This window comes from Lactuca virosa, chromosome 3, assembly GCF_052849685.1.
Source record: "Lactuca virosa cultivar CGN04683 chromosome 3, Lactuca_virosa_CGN04683_v6, whole genome shotgun sequence".
NCBI lineage: Eukaryota > Viridiplantae > Streptophyta > Magnoliopsida > Asterales > Asteraceae > Lactuca > Lactuca virosa.
The window spans coordinates 98806514-98828757 of NC_136428.1; the positions used below are offsets into that span (position 1 = coordinate 98806514).

A 22244-nucleotide genomic window follows, 5' to 3' on the forward strand; every position below is an offset into this window, starting at 1 on the left:
TCAATAGGAACTTGCTTTGAAGGTGTTTTTGACTTCTCTTCTTCTTTCTCTAGCTCCATCTCTTTTTCTTCAATCATCCTAGGACCTTCATATTCTTTGCCATTTCTCAAAGTGATGGCACATGCATTATGCTTTGGCTTCTTTTCGGTTTGTGCCGGTAGTTTGCCTTGTGACTCCAATTTACTCACAGAAGTGGCGAGTTGAGTCATTTGTTGTTCCAAAGTCTTGATACTCGCCTTGGTCTCATTTTGGAATGTTTGAGTACTTGTCGCAAAACTCTTGACAATGTCTTCCAAAGACATTCCCGATCCGCTTGAACTGCTTCCTTGTTGCATGTTTTGATGTTGGAATTGAGATTGATGAGGAGGTTGATTTGACTGGAAATGTGGTTGATAATTTTGTTGATGATGCATTTGATTTTGAAATGGAGGTCTTGGTTGATAAGGTGGTGGCCTTGGCTGAAAATTGGCATTAGGTTGATGCCAATTTGGATTGCTTCTTGGCTGAAAGTTTCCTTGTTGTTGACTTGAAAATCCCATGGCTTGAACCAGCTCTACGTCTTCTTGTAACATTGGGTACATATCAGTGGGGTGTCCAACTTGTGTACAAATACCACAAGGTCTAACAGTTGGTGGTTGCACACCCTTGTCCTTTGCAAGCATCATCACTACTTTAGTCAACTCAGAAAGTTGACTTTCAATTTGTGGGGTGGAAATTTCTTTCACTCCTCTTGGTGCATCACTATACCATTCCTCTTCTTGAATTGTATGCCTGGATTCTTCTGCCATGTTCTTGATAAGAGCTTTGATTTCTGTTGGAGTCTTATCAGCTATTGATCCACCACTTGATGCATTGAGTAATCTCCTATCCCAAGACGATATTCCCTCACAAAAATATTGCAATAATTGATACTCTGAAATCCCATGTTTTGGACATCTTGAACACAACTTCTTGAACCGTTCCCAGTAAGTATGCAAGGCTTCTCTCTTTTGTTGCTTGATACCAATAATTTCTCTACGTAAAGCTGAAGCTCTTATTTCTGGAAAATACTTATCCAAGAACATCCTTGCAAGTTCATTCCATGTTGTGACTGACCCCGGTGGTAAGTCATATAACCACTCCTTGGCTGAATCTTGTAAAGCAAAGGTGAATGCCCTTAACTTGATTTGATCTTCTGTAACTTCATGTGGCTTCATACCGACACAGACAACATGAAATTCCTTAAGGAATTTATGTGGGTCCTCATTCTCAAGACCACGTAATGAAGGTAACAAATGGATGAGTCCAGACTTGAGTTCAAAGTTGATTGTTGCAGGGTAATTAATGCACAAAGGTTGTTGGGTGACATCTTGAGTGGCCCACTGTCTAAAGGTTTGTTCAGGTGGTGGGTTTGGAGGATTTTGGTTTCCTCCATGGTTGTCTGCCATGGTAGGAGTAGGTGAAGATGGTGGGGTGATACTTTTGGATGTTGGTGAAGATGTGGTTGATGGATTTGATGAAGAAGCTCCGGATTGTTGTTTCTTTAAAAGTTTGGCTTGCTTCCTTCTTTGTTTTGCAGATTTCTCTATCTCCAAATCAAGTGGTAAAGGTGTACCTGTGCGAAAAGATCTTGGCATAAACAATTAGTACTACCGTATCCCTGGCAACGGCGCCAATTTGTTTGGTTGTCAAACCAACAAATAATGGGATAAAATAATAACAATAAAATTCAAGTCACTGTTACTTCATACACTAGAGTAAGCAGGGTCGGTCCACAGGAATACGGGACTTCTTATTTAGTCATATTCTCACACATCATACAAACAAAAATTTAAATGGGGGATTGTGTTTGAACTCGAATTAAACTTCATAAATAAGCAAGATTGATAACAAAACATAGTAAAAGAAGTACATTTCCGATTCTGATTCCTATACATGTATTATGTTGAAAGATGTAATATGATTATAACTCATGTTCAATCTAGGTTGGTAATTTAGATATTAATAAAATCTAATATCCAAGTTAACAAAAGTATTTTATTCAAACAAGTTCTTCAAATAAAACTTCATTTAATTGATTCAATTCAAATAAGTTCTTGCATCAAATCATTAAATGACATTAAGTTCTTGCACTAATTACCAACATTGTTTAACATTCCACTTAAGCTTGGGAATATAAACATTTAATCTTTGATTACACTAATTTTGATCTAATTACAACAAAATAAGTGTGTGTTACTAGCATCAAATCATAAAACATATACGAATTTCACTATTTGATTAATTAGATTGATAAGAACCCTAATTCATTGATCAAGTGAAAAAGAGAACCAATCAAACACATTATTAAGATCAAATCAAAGATTACTAGATATTAAACATAAGTCAAATGCAAATTACAACCTAACAACAAATACTTAGGAATCCGGAATCAGAAATGATAAAGAAATCAGCCACACATGTTTAAGTTAAACTACAAATTCAACAAGTTTAATCTTCAAATTGACTTACGAAATGCAAATTAAAGTGTTTCCAAATGTTAATCCACTTCCAAAATCTCCCAAAATCGCTTTCTCCTCTCCTAAAATACGACTTAACTTCTTCTCCAACTGGTTGTCCTTCTTTTACAAAGGATGAAACTGTTTTAAAACTGATAACACGTTTATACGGCCCGTGTAAAATAACACTGTCCATTTACATGGCCGTGTAAGCTCTAAAAGTAAAATGCTCAAATCTGCCAAGCCTTCGAAGTACATTGTTGTTGAGTATGCGTTTACACGGCCCGTGTAAACTCAAGGCTTTTATTTACACGGCCGTGTAAATGTCTAAAAAGCTAAAATCTTCATTTTCCTCTTATCTCTCTCCTCAATGATCCGCAAGTCCCGAAATGTTTGCCCTCAACTCTTTTTAACCTCCTAAAGCAAGATCCAACCTCCAAAATTCCCTGAAATATTACAAAAGTGTGTGAATGGAATTGCATCATGAAAAATCCGGAAAAATATGCAAAATGCATGAGTTTAAACCTAATTCAATGTACTTTTATGGATTAAAACTACAAAATGAATGCATGAAATGCATCTAACACGGATATAGATGCATCACAATAAACCACAAAGTCCTCCATTCCATCGGGAAGAGCTAACATCGGGGCTTCTCACAACCTATGGCGAAGAGTCTCAAATGAGTTCTGCTGCTCGGGATCCCAAGTAAAAGTAACGCCCTTCCGGGTCAACCTGGTGAGGGGAACAGCAATCTTGGAGAAATCTCTGATAAATCTCCGATAGTAGCCGGCCAATCCCAGAAAACTCCTGATCTCGAATAGGGATCTCGGCACCTCCCATCGCATGACTACCTCAATCTTGGCCGGGTCGACCAATATCCCATTCTGATTAACGAGATGCCCTAGGAACTGGACCTCTCGTAACCAGAAATCACACTTGGAGAATTTGGCATATAGCCTCTCTGATCTCAAAACTCCCAAAACCACTCTAGGATGCTCCTCATGTTGTTCCCTGGACCTCGAGTACACAAGGATATCGTCAATGAACACGATCACCGATCGATCCAACATGGGCCTGCACACCCGGTTCATAAGGTCCATGAACATTCCCGGTGCGTTGGTGAGCCCGAAAGGCATCACCACAAACTCGTAATGCCCATAACGAGTCCTAAAAGCTGTCTTCTGAATATCCTCCTCGCGTACTCTCATCTGGTGATACCCTGATCTCAAATCAATCTTGGAAAACCAAGATGCACCCTGCAACTGATCGAACAGATCGTCGATCCTCAGAAGTGGATAACGATTCTTGACCGTCAGTTTCTTCAACTCCCGGTAATCAATGCACATCTGGTGCGAACCATCTTTTTCTTGACAAAAAGGATCGGCGCTCCCCAAGGCGAGCTACTCGGTCGGATAAAACCCTTCCCCAACAGCTCCTGAAGCTGCGAGGATAACTCCTGCATCTCGGGTGGCGCAAGGCGATAAGGTGCCTTGGCAATAAGCGCCGCTCCCGGAACCAAATCAATCCGGAACTCCACCTGCCTCTCGGGAGGCACACCCGGTAACTCCTCGGGAAAAACATCCGGAAACTCACTCACTATCGGAACCTCAGTGATAGAACTCAGTCTCTCAGCAGTAACCCGTGTATCCATCACGTACGTCAATAACCCATGCAACCCTGCTGTAAACTCTGTCTCGCTCGGGCAGCAGAGCAGAAAACTGATCCAGATCGGGTACCCTCGCCATATACTATAAGCACTCCCCCACTAGGGTCTCGTATGGTCACAACTGATGCTCGCAGTCGATTACAGCTCCAAACCGGCTCAACCAGTCCATGCCCACAATGATACAGACATCACCCATCGCGATCGGTACCAGATCTATTGGAAACTCAACACCAAAAATCTCGAGCACACATCCCCGGATCACATCAATGGCAAACACCGCATGCTCATCGGCTATAGAAAATCTCAGATGTCGACTCAATGACTCACGTCGGATACTGATGTGGCGACTAAACGCTAATGATACAAAAGATCGACTCGCACCCGAGTCGAATAACACTAAGGCAGGTACAGAACTCACAAGAAAAGTACCTACGCATATCACAATATAAACACAAATAACTCAGAATACAATAAACAAAGGAATACATACCGGCCATGACATCAGGTGCTGCGCGGACCTCCTCCGCTGTCAGCTGAAAGGCTTTCCCGCGAACCCTCGGTACCTCGGCCTTCACTGGCTGGCTCTCAGTAGCTCGTGTAGCAGCATGGGCAGATCCCTGTGCTGATCCGTGTAGCAGCTGTGGGCACTCGGTCTTCCGATGGCCGGTTTGGTTGCAGTGGAAACAGATTGCAAACCCCTTGGAGCAATCCCTTGCGATATGCCCCTCCTTGCCACACTTGTAGCAAACACCAGCTCGACACACCCCCTCATGACTCTTGCCGCACTTTCCACAAGTGCGGCCCTTCTGGCCTCCATATCTTGAATTAGCGGGCTTTTCCCACTTGGCTGCCGGCTGAGACTGTGCCGACCGTCGATCCCTCCCCTGAGACTCCGCCTCCTCTCTGGCCTAAGTCTCCAGCTCAATCACCCTCTTTAGGGAATTTGCCTGAAGCTCAGCAAATGACCGATAAGTCGAGTTCACCACGAACTCTCGAATATCCCTCCTCAGAATGCTCAAATACCGGCTCATACGTGCCTGCTCGGTAGACACGTTCTCAGGGCAGAACAACGCCCTCTCATGAAACATCCTCGTAATCACTGTCACAGACTTTGTCCTCTGCTTGAGGGACAGGAACTCCTGGGCCAACCGTTCCCTCACCACCGGGGGAACATACTTATCTCGGAACATCGCAGTAAACCTCTCCCAAGTCACGACAGTGTTCTCTGCAGGAGTAAAATGAGCTGTCACAAACTTCCACTAATCCTTCGCTCCCAAGCAAAGCTGGTTCAGCGCGAACCGTACCCTCAAGTGCTCTGGACATGAACAAGTGTAGAAACACCCCTCGATATCAGAAATCCATCTCATAGAAGCAATCGGATCTTTTGTCCCATCAAACTCTGGTGGCTTCGTGTTGCTGAACGCCCAGAACAACAACGAGTCACCTTCCTGTGGCCTAGCTGCAACGACAGCTACAGTGGCGGCAGCAGCAGCAGCAGCCTCAGTGACAACAACGTATCACTCATCAAATGTCTCAATCAGAGTGGTCTTGATAGACCCAAACATCTCGGGAATCTCTGCTCGGATGGCTGCGGCCACCTCCTCAGGAATCATCCTCCGAATTTCATCATCACTAGTCCCACTGCCTCCAGAGTTGTGGCGTGTACCCACCATGATGTCTCCCACTGCCTCCAGAGTTGTGGCGTGTACCCACCATGATGTCTCTGAAATACAACACAAAATAATCAGAGACCCGCTCGAGTATACTCACACTCGATCGCTCGACCCTACTTGTTCCTTAGCATCCTAAGGATTCCTACTTGGACTTCTCACTGACCTGGTGTCTCCAGTAGTACGGGCCCAATACTACCTTCCACACCTCATCTGTAATCACCCCAAGTCCTCCTCCTAGGATTCCAGATCGCAAGTACTCTATATCTCGCCGAACACAGACTACTCTCATAAGCTCATTTCTGCTACATACTCGTACTCAAAGCAAATCATCGGTAGCAGTAACTCCTAGGCTAAGGTGCCACAAATCAGGCCACTCTAGTCCTAAAATATGAAGTACCTAGCCTACTCTCTATCATGCATAATATATCTCATAATATCTCATAAATATCTCATATCACAGAAAGTAAGGGTATTTTTGGAAAATCACCGTTCGGGCTCTGGCTGATTGTACACACCGCTCTTTCTCGTTTTTCTCTTAGAACTCTTACTCGTTTTTAGAAAAATCATTTCTTTTGAAAAAATTTCTCAAATCCTCAGTTTGAGTCCAAATACACCCGAAGGTGCATCTGAATCCCTCAAACCAAGGCTCTGATACCAACTTGTAACGACGTAAATTTTTCAAACCAAAAATTTCATTTCAATCATAAAAATCACATGTCATATTTCCCAAAGATCTCAAGTATCATCATTAATACAATTTATTTATCAAAAGTTGTTTATCACATAAACCAGGATCCTCCAAAATATATCTCCAAAGCGAGTGTGTGTACAATCAAGTCGGGGCCTTCCCGCGATCATCAGAAGTACCTGAAACACATAACACATAACACAGTAAGCACGAAGCTTAGTGAGTCCCCCAAAATACCATGCACAAATAATTAGCCACTCGAGGTTATAGCTCTGTAAGACCCTCCGGTCAACGTGTCTTAGTGGGACCCTCCAGTCCCATAGCTCGTTGGACCTTCTGGTCCGGTCTAAGTGAGGACCCTCCGGTCTCACAGCTCGTTGGACCCTCCGGTCCGGTCTCAGTAACCCATAATATATCATAAATATCACACAGACAAATGCATAACTCAAGTGAGCACATACCACCCTTTGGTCATGCATAAACACCACTCTAGGTAATGTATAGTGATAAGACTCACCTCGTAAGCTAGAAAGTAAAAGTCTTGTGCTCGGAATCCTCGATCTAGCCTCTGCCTATCATAAGGATAATATCTCTAATTAATACTCTCCTCACACTCAAATGTACCAAACGTTGATCTCTCTTACACTCTAGCCTTAGAAATGGGTAAAAGACCATTTTACCCCTTTCTGACCTCCATCACTCATTTGACCAACCCTAAAGTCAACAAAAGTCAATTCCAGTCAACAGCCCAAATTGACCAGACTCGCCGAGTGCACTCGTGCGACTCATCGAGTCCCATCGTTTCTCAGTAATCTCATGAAGGTCCAGCTCGTTGAGTTAACCCCTAACTCGCCGAGCCATCGCATGATAAGCTCATTGGGACAAACCCTAATCGACTCGTCGAGTCGGCTCATCAACTCGGCAAGTCCATTCAGACTCAATTGTATTCAGACAATTTCCAAGGCAGAAAACTCTCTCACACTCTAGATCTAAGCTCTCTAGGCTCGAATATCACGTAAAGCCTTGAGCTTTACGTTCATGCATGGCACAAAAGGGCTAGAAGTGCCAAGAACAAGCTTGAGAAGAAGTTTCTCCTTCAAAGGGCTAACAAGGCTGAATAAAGCAGGGGACTTTCGACTCTAGGGACCTCACAAGGTCCAGATCTGATGTCTAACTCAAAGAAGGTGCTCAAAACCTTCAAGGTCCCCCATAAGAAGATGGAAATGAAACCCTAATTCTAAGACCATGAGATCTATACATACAAAAGAGAAAGCTCCGAACTTTATACCTCAAACAAAAGCTCCTGGACGTATAAGCAGCAGATCTAACAGCCTCTTCACAATCCTTGCTTGGAATCCTCCTTTCCTCTACCAAAATGCACCCAAAAATCTCAAGTAAGACTCAAAACTCTCTCTAAAGCTCAAGGGGGGCGATTAGGGTTTCTTCTCAGTGAGGTGTGGCCGCAAATGCGGCTATAAGTGCCTTTAAATAGGCCCCAAACCCGGGGATCTAGGGTTTCCACTCACAGCGCCTACTCGGCGAGTCTACTCTCGGACTCGTCGAGTAGATCATTAAACTTACGTGGCCACACCCGCTTCTACTCGGCGAGTTATAGCACCAACTCGTCGAGTAGATCAATGAACCTCAAGAAAATAAATAATTAAAACAATATACTTGGGAATCCGGATGTTACACTCAGCTTCAGGAGTTGTTTAAGAAAGGAGTATATACGATCGAACAGTTCTCTGTGGGGAGCACCGGCCCTTTTTGTCAAGAAGAATGATGGTTCACACTGGATGTGTATTGATTACCAGGAGCTGAACAAGATGGCGGTCAAGAACCGTTATCCATTGCCGAGGATTGATGATATATCCGATCAGTTGCAGGGGGCATCTTGGTTTTCCAAGATTGATATGAGGTCTGGCTACCATCTGATGAGAGTGCGAGAGGAGGATATTCAGAAGACAGCCTTCCGAACTCGTTATGGGCATTACGAGTTCATGGTGATGCCTTTTGGACTCACCAACGCACCGGCGATGTTCATGGATCTCATGAACCAGGTGTGTAGGCCCATGTTGGGCGAGTCAGTGATTGTCTTCGTCGATGACATCTTGGTCTATTCGAAGACCAGGGAGCAGCATGAGGAACATTTGCACGAGATTCTTGGGTTTTTGAGGATGCAAAGTCTATATGCCAAGTTCTCCAAGTGTGAGTTCTGGTTGCGCGAGGTTCAGTTTCTGGGACACCTCGTCAATCCGAATGGTATCCTGGTTGACCCAGCCAAAATAGAGGCGGTGATGCGGTGGGAAGTGTCGAAGTCTCCATTTGAAATTCGGAGCTTCCTCGATTTAGGGAGATATTATTGGAGATTCATTTGAGATTTCTCCAAGATTACAGTTCCTCTTACTAAGTTGACGAGGAAAGATGTTGTGTTCAGTTGGGGGCCTGAACAACAGGCATCATTCGAGACTTTTCACCATAGACTTTGTGAGGCACCAACACTTTCCCTCCCTTATGGAGTTGAGGATTTTATGGTCTATTGCGATGCATCCATTTCAGGGTTGGGTGTTGTGTTGATGCAGAGAGGGCATGTGATTGCATACGCTTCGAGGGAGCTGAAGCCTCATGAGGCGAATTATCCCACCCATGATTTGGATTTGGTGGCGGTGGTTTTTGCTCTCAAGATTTGGCATCATTGTCTTTATGAAGTTCTGTGTACCATCTACACGGAACGTAAGAACCTGAGATATCTTATGGATCAGCCTAACCTGAACATGAGGCAGAGGAGGTGTCTGGATGTAGTGAAATATTATGATTGTAAGATTTTGTATCATCCAGGCAAGGACAATGTGGTGTCGATGCCTTGAGCCAGAGGACGGTCAATACCCCGGTTCAGGATGTGTGTTTGAGGATGACTGTGATGACCCCAGTCTTGGAAACAATCAAATAAGCGCAATCGGAGGCCATAAATGAAGAGAATCGGAAGAGGGAGTAGGTGATCGGTCAGGTTTCAACCTTTGATACCGACAGCAGGGGGCTATTGACTCTTCATGGTCGGGTTTGGGTACCGTATACGGGTAAGGCTCGACGAGTATTTATGGAGGAGGCCCACAAGTCGAGATTCTCCATTCGTCCGGGGGCTACCAAGATGTACCTTGACCTGAAGCATAGTTATTGGTGGCCGTGTATGAAAAAGGATGTGGCCTGGTTTGTAGAGCGATTCTTGACCTGCCGGAAGGTCAAGGCCGAGCACCAGCGCCCTCACGACAAGTTGCAGCCTTTGGAGGTTCCACTATGGAAGTGGGAGCAAATCACAATGGATTTCATCACAAAATTTCCAAAGACTGCAAGGGGATTTGATGCTATCTGGGTGATAGTTGATCGCTTGACGAAGAGTGCTCACTTATTAGCCATAAGTGAGAGCTCTTTTGTCGAGAAGCTAGCTGAGATTTATGTTCGATAGGTTATGGCTCGGCATGGGGTGCCGAATTCTATTGTGTTGGATCGGGATGTTCGTTTTACTTCCAGATTTTGGAAGAGGTTTCACGAAGAATTGGTCACCCGATTGCATTTCGGTACCACCTACCATCCGCAGACCGATGGGCAGAGCGAGCGGACTATTCAGCTGCTTGAGGATATATTTCCTGTATGCATCATTGATCTTGGTGGGAGCTGGGACTTCTACCTCCCTTTGGCTTAGTTTTCTTACAACAACAACCATCATGACAGTATTGGCATGCCTCCCTTTAAGCTTCTGTATGGAAGGAGGTGTTGAACTCCTATTTGCTGGGGTGCGGTCGGACAGAGAGTCATGGGGAGCACTAAGATAGCGCTCAAGAATACCGAGCTTATTCAGCAAGTCTAACAGATATTGATGACGGCCCCGCATAGCCAGATGTGAGTCCGACTTTCCTGATTTTCGCTCTACGCCCAACGTAGAGTTGAGTAGGACGAGCATACTGACCAAGGGTTGACTTCTGTTGACTTTCGTTGACTTTGACCACTTGTATCTTAGATGGATTATGAGGGGTTTTGTAAGGGCAAATTGGTCTTTTACTCTAAGTGTGGACTAGACTTGTCTTGAGCTTAATAGTTTGTGTGGGAAATACCTTAATTATTAGTTAAGGTTAATTGATGTATTTAATTAGGCGGAGTCTAGTTCCGGAAGTTCGGGTGTGAGTTCTATTAGTCATCAGTACTAGGTGAGTCTCCTCACTTATTCTTACTTGTGTGGTAGAATAGTTGTATATGTATGTGACGACCAACTGGGTCTAAGTTTTATTACTGTGTTTACATTGTTTATATGTGTTAAGACTTTGGTTAGTCTCTAGGGTTGCTGATAACCCACATGGCGTGCTATTTCCCCACTCAGACTTCGAGTAGTCTCTATAGTTGCTGATAACCTATAGTTGCTTTACATGTTGTGTTGTAAGTGATATTTTGGGAACTTACACAGCTTTGTGCTTACAGTTGTTGATTAAATGTGTTTCAGGTACTTCTGAGGATCGCGGGAAAGCGAAGGCTTGATTGTAGACATTCTCCAGGAGATTATGTTACTGGATATTTTTGGGACACTCTGATATTTTGATGTGGAATTGTATTTTACATTATGACCTTTCTTGGTATGGTTTTTATGAAAACTGTTTTATATGGATTTAAAAATGAAAATTATGGTTTGAAAATTTGGATGTTACAATTTCCGTTAAATCTATTGTTTCGGCGAAGCAAATCGGAGAAGTTTTCTTGTGCTCCATTAGATATGCACACCGAAGATTTGAAGACGAAATAGATCTGGACTTCCGAGTAGCGTGTCACATTTTTTGGTGTTCCGACGAAGCACAACAGCTGATGTTAAACGGTGTACGATGATGATAAGGTCGACGATGGTGACACCGATTCAGAGAATCAACGATGATGACAGATATGAAGACGAATGTTCTAGATCTGTAGGTGGCGACTCCAGATCTGAAGGTTGGCGGTCAGTGGTGGGGAGATCGACGTTGATGGCAAGAGGTTTGGGTCAGGCCGAGGAGAGCAAATCGGAAGGCTAATGTTCTAGATCTGACTGGATCTTGACATATCTAGATTAGAAACACCACCGGAAACGAGAAAACCCACCATAATCCTTCAGATATGTTGGAAGTAGTGGGAGAAGGACGTAACAACAACTGTAATGAGTTTACCCAGCGGCAGGAGGCAACGGCATGACGGAGATGGTAGGTGGTGGTGGTGGATAGTTGTCAGAGGTGGGTGGTGGTGGTTGTTGTAGAAGAGGGAAGTGTTTGAAAGTTGAGAGAATTTAAAAACTGATGAGAGAGAGTGAGTGTATGATGTTTGGTGAGAGTGTTGGATCTAATGTTAAATGATAAGAAAAATATAGGTTGACGAAAATACCTTGGTTCTCAAATGATTCTTAATCTTTAGTGGTTCTCATTTGACTATCTTTCTCTCATATATATATATATATATATATATATATATATATATATATATATATATATATATATATATATATATATATATAATAAATGAAGCTTTTTTTTGCCACTTGTCACACTCTCATTCAAATTGCCAAATGTTATTTTGTAGTTATTTTGAATTAATTCTTTTTCCACATGTCATTTTATGAGTTTTTCTATTTTATTAAATTCCACATAATATTTTAATGTAATAATAAATGAATATCAATTTCATTAATGAACTTACCTTTAATTTCAAAATTCTTAAAATTAAAGCTTATTAATTTTCTTTTATTTATTTAAATTATTTGTTTAAATTTATAAGATAAAAAACATTTTTATTATAATAATTCATTATTTTCTTATTTTCTTATAAATTATAAGTTCTCAAATATTTTGACATTTATATTTAATTTTTTTTTAAATTAACTCATGTAATACATAAGTTTCACAACTAGTATATATATATATATATATATATATATATATATATATATATATATATATATATATATATATATATATATATATATATATAGTCAAGATCAAATAAGAAGTAAATTTTTTGGTAGGAAGGTAAGAAGTTTTTTTTCTACATATTTTTTTCGCGAACAAACAAAATGAATCATTAGATGATTCATTTGTAAGATGATTCACAAGAAAAATTTCTCAAAAAATCATCTCGATGATTCATTTATACAATGATTTTGTTGTTATTCACTAAAATTGTTATAAAAGTGAATTTTTTTCTTATTTTACTTAAAAATGAATCATAAAGATGTTTTTTTGAGAATTTTTTCTTGTGAATTATCTTACAAATGAATCATCTAGTGATTCATTTATTTTGGTCGTCAAATATATATATATATATATATATAATTGAATGCACAATAACAAAATTGGCAACTGATCTACATATTTTTAATGCATATCTACAAATTTTCAAATATGCCCACCAATGCTTCAAAAAGTACAAACCGATCCTTAAACTTATGCATTTACCAATATAAACACATTGTTTATATGTATTGTCTAAAATGTTGTATATCAAGTTTGCTAAAATATGAGTTTTAAACATGTACTTATCTTGGATGGTTCGTTGATGTTAAAACATGATTAAGGATGTTATGATTTATTACTTAATTGAATTGCGTTTTGGTCAACTTTAAATTAGAGCTCTTAAAATTAACTTTATCAAGAACAATGTACAATTATTATTACATTAAAGACAAATAACCATAATGTTATTGTTTTTAATTTTACCATTATAACATTAGAAAAAAAATGAGTTATAATCTTAATTCTGGTCACAAAAATAAGAACTTTTTTTTTAGTTTCAATAAAAGTTATGTTATTAAGTAGAGAATGTTTTAATTATGGGAAAAAAAAAGTTAGTATCAAATTTGATTAATTAGGATATGTAAAAATTAGTTGGTTGTGGTATATGTTGTATTAGCTCGATTTAACCCAAATCACAATAGTTATTAATAATGGGTTTGCAAATATGATTTATCAGTGGCGGATCCAAGAATTGTGTTTGTTGGGGGCACTAATAATGAGACATATGATCAGATGAGTAAAAATTGTCAACATATATTCGGTTCTTAGTGGCAGATCCAAAATTTATGAAAATAACAATGTAAAATTCCAATATAATTTCAAAAATCACATTCACCTATCGTTTGTGGCTTGATGTTAGGCATTTTTAAGTTTCCTTTGGTAAACATAATTTGTTTCATTTTCCATTCTTACATATACTACATTATACAATATAAACATACAATGCAGTTCTATGCCATCTGTTTCAATATATAAAATCATATATATATACCATGCTGAGCTCTTTATATATATATATATATATATATATATATATATATATATATATATATATATATATATATATATATATATATATATATATATATTATCAACTATAAACACACAAATCACATATAAGCATCACCAACTGAAAGTAGAAAAATAACTGTAACTCTATAAAGAGCTCAGCATGGTATAGAGACATGGGCAATTGCATAGCATCATGGACAAAACTGTCCATTTTTTACCAAGAGAGAGTCTCTAGTTAAACTTGTATCCCCTTTAGGCTATATTTGACACTAGATCACAAGGTAAGAGAGAGGCGTAAAAAAAGAATTGCAGCAATTAGTATTCACTAATTTCAGAAGATGACAAACAACAAACCAAAATATTACTAGATCATCTATTCGTTGGTAAATCGAAGATATCCTAAATAAACCTGAGTCAACATTCATCAATTGAAAATCTTGCAAGGTCTCTGGCTTATCTTCCCTAATTAACGGACGCATCAACACCCCAATTAACTGACACATCAACAGCCTTGGCCCAAAAGAGAACCAAGACAAGTTTTTTTTTTTTTTTTTAAATGTTCTTCAGTTTACTGTTGTTGATGAGAACCAAAAAAATCAAGAAGGTGACCCTAAATTCAATCGTTTGAAGAGCTAGTCCAGTTGTTTATTGAGGGCTTTCAGTTATAATCTTTTTCCTTTACTATAATTTAACCTATAATTAGTATATAATTTTTGAGGTAATGACTAATAATAAAAAATAGCAATTAGAATAATAATCAAACAATGATTTAAAGCCTGCCTAATATCTTTAAAACTTAATAACACGGTGAAAAACACACCATCAATTACTCACTGTCTTGACACATAATTATAATGCATAACCAATTTTACAAATATCCTTCAACAAGATTAATTTGTTTAATACAACAAATTTTTACTAAGAAATTTTATAATATTTTTTTAATTGGAGGAGACATAAAAAAAATCTTGACAAAATTATGGTATAACTAATAAAATTAAGAATAAATTAATATGAATTAATGACTTTGACAATTAGTCTGATTTTTAATTTAAATTCTTTTTGCAACGTAAAGTTAAAGGACTTAATTCGATAAAAACATTTTAGAGAAGGATCATTTTTGTAAAATTTAAAATGAAAATAAAAATAGAGTCCTACACCCGCAAAGGTCTCATCTGGTCATCTCCCTATAAATAGAGGAACCCAACTATTCACGTAAATCAAAAGGTTTCTAGTTTTCTTAAAACTCTCTAACTTACGGTTTTTCTTTCGGTTCTCAATCTTTTCCCGTCGTTCTAAATCATGGCCACGTCGTCTTCAAAGAAGATCGTTCTGAAAAGTTCCGACGGTGAGACCTTCGAAGTTGATGAGGCGGTGGCGGTGGAGTCTCAGACGATCAAGCACATGATCGAAGATAACTGCGCTGGCAGCAGCATCCCTGTACCCAACGTCACAAGTAAGATCCTCTCGAAGGTGATTGAATACTGTAAGAAGCACGTCGATACACCGAAAACCGATGATAAGACAGTCGAGGATGATCTGAAGTCGTTTGATACCGAATTCGTGAAAGTCGATCAGGGCACTTTGTTTGATCTTATTCTGGTGCGTAATTCTTTTTGTTAACGTCAATGTTATTATCTCTTATTGATGTTTGGTTATGTTTATGCTCGAGTTTTATGTAGGTAATTTCGATATAGTTTTGGCGATAATTCTAGGGTTTTGCTTCGTTTCTGATTTTAATAGCATTTATGATCTTTTTTGTTTTCGAAGTATCTGTGATACTTCTTAACTTGGTACATACCAAGAACTCTCTATAACTAGATATAACTGATTTTTTGACAGTAAAAAAAACAATTACATCTATCTATTATGTATATTGCTTGTTGAGAGAGATGATGTATAAAATTATGAATGTTGTGGTTTTCTGTTTAATGATTTTTGTTAATGTTTCAGGCTGCCAACTATTTAAACATCAAGAGCTTACTGGATCTGACCTGTCAAACTGTTGCTGACATGATGAAAGGCAAGACTCCTGAAGAAATACGCAAGATCTTCCACATCAAGAACGATTACAGTCCAGAAGAAGAAGAAGAGGTCCGCAGGGAGAATGCCTGGGCATTTGAGTAAATCATGTAGGTCTCCAACTGTCGATAGCGTAGTAGTATATAAAGTTGGGTGTCTTTGTTTTTTTTTATTAAAAAGGCTATGAACATCTTTTAATTTGCGTCTTTACTTTTTTTTGGGGGGTCTGAATTTTGTCTTTAGACGTTTTGGTTTGGAAGCTACAAAAACTAGAAGTGTCTTGATATCTTTTTGGTTCTAATGGCAACCCATTGACCTTTTCTTTTACCAATGTTGAATATATCTTTTTGTCATCTGGTTATGTGATCAAAGTTTTGGTGGTTGATCTTTTTAATGACTTTGTTAAACATCTGAGGTTTTTGTTTATCAACTTAAAAGTATCTTGCTGATGTTTTCAAGTAAGGAACCTTTTCATATGCAATAACTTAGTATATTGCTAATGTTTTCAAGTAAGGAACCTTTTCATATGCAATAACTTAGTATATTGCTAATGGTTGCATTTGGTGTAAAAACATTAATATTTTGTTAAAATGTGTTCGTTCTATGATTTTTGTTGAATGTGTTTGTTCAAGAACTCACACAAGACATTGTTGGAACAAAAAGAGAGTCAACTATCAAACCCCATTGATGCTATCAATGGGAAACGAAGGCGGCATTTATAAAGAAAGACAAAAGGGTCTTTTGGATTTTGCTTTTTTTAACTACAAAAGTGTTTTAGGGAAAGTACTTATTGAATGGTGGTAATAAAATGGTTTCTTAAAAATGTTGTGGTCATTGGTTTAAAATCTCCATATAATTTGTTTTTCTTTTAATCTATTGTGGTTAAATTGTTAAAAGGAGTTTAAAAAGTTAGGTTTTATATTTTTTAAAATTTTTAAACTTAATGAAAAGCTATTTTTAAAAAGTATATTGAGTTTATCTAACAATTTTTTTAGACAAAATTGCAAAAATGGTCCCTGTGGTATGTAAACTTCTGGGGTTTAGTCCAAACCTCGAGTTTTTTGGATTCATGGTATTTTTGGAGTGGTTTGTATGTGAAAATAGTCCCTCCGAAAATTGAAATGACTATTCTTTTATTTTTTTAAAATTTAATATTTATTTATTTATTTTAACAATTAAAAAAAATAGAGGCTCTCTCTCTCTCTCTCTCTCTCTCTCTCTCTCTCTCTCTCTCTCTCTCTCTCTCTCTCTCTATATATATATATATATATATATATATATATATATATATATATATATATATATATAGGGGAGCGTTCAGAAATTTCTTATCGCGAGAACATTTGAGAACAAATTTGAAAAACACAATTTTTTAATTAAAATTATAAAATAATAATAGTATAAATCAAAAAATGGTTACAAACAATTAAAAAAATTCACTAACTAACACCACTCACCACCCAACCAACACCACCCACCACCACCCCGCGCCACCACCACCCATCACTAACCACCACCACCAACTACCACCCACCACCCATCACTACCCACCACCCCACCCATCACCACCGCCCGCCACCACCACCAACAACCACTACCTACCACCCATCACCACCACCACCACCACCCACCACCACCACCACCACCACCAACCACCACTCACCACCCATCACTACCCACCCATCACCACCATTACCACCAATCACCTCCGCCACCACCCACCACCATCACCACCCAACCACCACCACTCGCCACCACCACCCACCTCCACCACCCATCACCATCGCCCGCCACCGCCACCAACAACCACTACCTACCACCCATCACCTCCACCCGCCACCACCACCCACCACTACCCACCACCCATCACCACACACCACCCACCCACCACCACCACCCATCACTACCCACCACCAGCAAAAACCACCCACCACCCATCACTACCCACCACCCGCCACCATCACCCATCACTACCCACCACCAACCACCACCTGCCACCACCAACCACCACCCACCACCCATCACTACCCACCACCCACCCACCACAACCACCACCACCACCACCCACCACCCACCACCACCACCCATCACTACCCACCACCACCAAAAACCACCCACCACCAATCACTACCCACCACCCACCACCACCCGCCACCATCACCCATCACTACCCACCACCCACCAACAACCACCAACCGCCACCACCAACCACCACCCACCACCCATCACTACCCACCACTCACCACCACCAACCACCACCCGCCACCACCATCACCACCCAACCACCACCACCTGCCATCACCACCCGCCTCCACCACCCATCACCACCGCGTGCCACCACCACCCACAACCACTACCTACCACCCATCACCACCACTACCCACCACCACCAACCACCACCCATCACCACCACCACCAACCACCACCCATCACCCATCACTACCCACCACCACCACCACCAACCCCCACCCGCCACCACCATCACCACCCAACCACCACCACTCATCACTACCCACCACCCATCACCACTCACCACTACCCGCCACCCCCACCACAACCACCACCCACCACCACCACCACCACCCATCACTACCCACCACCACCAACCACCACCCATCACTATCCACCACCCACTACCACCCGCCACCACCACCACTCACCACCCACCCACCACAACCATCACCACCACCAACCACCACCCGCCACTACCATCACCACCCGCCATCATCACCACCCAACCAGCACCACTCGCCACCACTACCCACCACCCACCTCCACCACCCACACCCACCGCCCACCAAAACCATCACTCGTCACTATCACCACCACTTGCAACCACCCACCCACCACCCATCACTACACACACCACCACCCTGTCTCCACCACCTGCCGCCACCATCCCCACCCCTACCTACAAAGATTTGTTATTGTGTTTTTGATTCATTAGGTTTTCTCTTGTATATAATCGCATGTGATTATATGTATCGAGTCACATGTGATTATATGTATCGAATCATATATGATTTATATGTTATTAAATACATATAATCACATGTGGTTAAATACACGTGAAAAACTAGTGAATTGAGAATGCAAAAATGAATATTATCCACGTAAATCATATGTGATTAGATACATATAACTACATGTGATTGTATGTATTTAATAAAATATTATTTACGTGGGTCGTATTTATTTTCGTGTTTTTGATTTAATAATTGGCATCATGTATTAAATCACATGTGATTATATGTATTTAATCACATATGATTTATATGGACAATATTTTTTTCACGTGTTGATTTAATAGTTGTTCTTGTGTATTTAATCACATGTGATTATATATATTTAATCACATATGATTCATATGGAAAATATTTATTCTTGCGTCGATTCAATAATTGTTCTAATATATTTAATCACATGTGATTATATGTATTTAATCACATATGATTTATGTGGACAATATTTATTATTTCTTTCTCAATTCAATAGTTGTACTCATGTACTTAATCACATTTGATTATATGTATCAAATTGCATATGATTTATATTGATAATATTCATGAGTCAATATTTTTTCTTATGTATTTAATCATATGTGATTGTATGTATTAATCACATATGATTAATGTATAAAGAGAAAAATTATTTAATCAAAAACGCGAAAATGAATCTTGTGTACAGAAATCATATGTGACTAAATATACAAGAACAACTATTGAACAAGAATGTGAAAATAAATATTGTCCATATAAATCATATCTAATTAGATACATATAATCTCATGTAATTAAGCACACAAAAACAACAACGGAATCGAGAACGCGAAAATAAATATTTTCCACATAAATTCTATGTGATTAGATACATATAATCACAAGTGATTATATGCATTTAATCAAATATGATATATGTGGACAATATTTATCTTTGTGTTCTCGATTCAATAGTTGTTCTTGTGTATATAATCATATGCGATTATATGTATTTAATCACATATGATTTATATATACATCATTATTTTTTGTTCGTATAAAGCATATGTGATTAGATACATATAATCACATATGATTATATGTATTTAATCACATATGATTACAGTGGACAAAGAATAATTATTGAATCGAGAATGTGACAATGAATCTCATCCACATAAATCATATATGATTGGATACATATAATCACATGTGATTATATGTATTTAATCAGATATGATTTATGTAGACAATATTTATTTTTGCGGTTTTGACTGAATAATTGATTTTGTGTAATTAATCACATGTTGATTATATATATATATATATATATATATATATATATATATATATATATATATATATATATATATATATATATATATATAATCACATATGATTTGAGGTGGACAAGATTCATTTTTTCCTTCTTGATTCAATAGTTGTGCTCATGTACTTAATCACATACGGTTATACATATAATCGCTTGTGATAAAATACATGAGAGAAACTATTGAATTGACAAAGCAAAAATGAATTATGTCCACATAAATCATATGTGATTAGATTCATAAATCACATGTGATTATATGTATTTAATCACATATGATTAATTTGGATAAAGATTTGTTTTCGCGTTCTTGGTTCAATATTTGTTATCGTGTATATAATTAAATGTGATTGTATGTATCTAATCATATATGATTTAAATAGACAATATTTGTTTTTTCCAAATAAAATCATATATGATTAGAAACATATAATCACATCTGATTAAATGTATTTAATCACAAATGATTAAAGTGGAAAAAAAAACAATTATTGAATCGAGAACGCGAAAAAGAATCTTAGCCACATAAATCATATGTGATTAGATACACATAATCACATGTGATTATATACGTATAATCACTTTTGATTAAATACATGAGACGAACTAATAAATGAATATTATCCACATAAATCATATGTGATTACATGTGATTATATGTATCCAATCACATATCATTATTTGGGCAAGATTTATTTTTTCTCATTGAATTCAATAAATTTTCTCTTGTATTATAGCATGTGATTATATGTATCTAATCACATATGATTTATATGGACAAAAATAAATTTTCTCAATATAAATCATATGTGATGAAATACATATATAATCACATCTAATTATATACACGAGAAAAAATATTGAATCAAATATGAATAAAATGGGTAGTGGGTAGTGGTGAGTAGTGATAGGTGCTGGGTGATGAGTGGTAGGTGGCGGTGGTGGTGGTGGGTGGCAGTGGAGGGTGGTGGTGGTAGGTATTGAGTTTAATCACATATGATTATATGTATTTAATCATATATGATTTATTTGGAAAAGATTTGTTTTCGTGTTCTTAATTCAATATTTGTTATCGCATATAAATGATATGTGATTAGATACATATAATTACATGTGGTATGTGATTATATATTTAATCACATATAGTTGATATGGAAAAGATTTGTTTTCGCGTTTCTTGATTCAGTATTTGTTCTCGTGTGTATAATCACATGTATTTATATATATCTAATCACATATGATTTGTATGAACAAGATTCGTTTTTATGTTTTCGATTCAATAATTTTTCTTATGTGTTTGATTATATATGATTATATGTATTTAATAACATATGATTAATATGGGTAAGAACAACTATGAAATAATCACATATAATTAGATGTATCTTACCACATATGCTTTGTATGAGCAATATTCGTTTTTACGTTTTCAATTCAATAATTTTTTTTATGTATTTAATCATATGTGATTATATGTATTTAATAACATATGACTAATATGGGCAAGAACAGCTATGAATTGAGAACACGAAAAAGAATCATGTGTACATAAATCATATGTGATTAATACACGAGAACAACTAGAGAATCAAGAATGTGAAAAATAATTTTGTCTAATATTAAACAACTATTTATAATATTTCCTAAACATTTTGTATTATAATGTGAAATATGTAAAAAACAATCAATTAAAAAGGGTTTTATATAATAAAATTAAGATAAATTAGATAAATAAAATTAATAAAAGAAAAAGTCATAAAGTAAGTTACAAGCGGTTTAATTAGAAGTCGATAGTAATATAATAGTAAATTATCAATATTTTTAATTGTAATAGAATTTTATCAATAAAAATATTCTGAAGTATATGTTTAAAACTTTAAATGGATTATAGTTAGAGGCCCATTAAATGGTTGAATACTTTGAAATTTAAATAACTTACTGGCCCGTTTGATATGTTCTTTTGATAACTCACTGCTGATAATAGGGATTCAAATATGACACCGACATACGCCTCCACAGCTTTGAAAATTTTCATTTGCAACTTGCAGTGTCTCCATCTCCATCCACAATTTCTTTCTCCAACGACATTGAAAGCCG

The 22244-nt window shown here is 38.0% G+C and overlaps 1 protein-coding gene across 1 annotated transcript; it reads left to right on the plus strand.

The window, feature by feature from the left end:
- Window positions 1–15057: 15057 nt before the first annotated feature.
- LOC145162503 (SKP1-like protein 1B) lies at window positions 15058–16130 on the plus strand. Its single transcript, XM_079081625.1, has 2 exons — window positions 15058–15419; window positions 15771–16130. The coding sequence occupies exons 1-2, from the start codon at window positions 15120–15122 to the stop codon at window positions 15942–15944; spliced, it is 474 nt and encodes a 157-aa protein (XP_078937751.1). The 5' UTR covers window positions 15058–15119; the 3' UTR covers window positions 15945–16130.
- Window positions 16131–22244: the final 6114 nt, after the last annotated feature.

Bases quoted from the DNA above. Each gene is read 5' to 3' on its own strand.
- LOC145162503 (XM_079081625.1), top strand. From the start codon at position 15,120: ATGGCCACGTCGTCTTCAAAGAAGATCGTTCTGAAAAGTTCCGACGGT. The intron at 15,420-15,770 runs GTGCGTAATTCT...TTAATGTTTCAG, and splicing joins CTTTGTTTGATCTTATTCTG to GCTGCCAACTATTTAAACAT.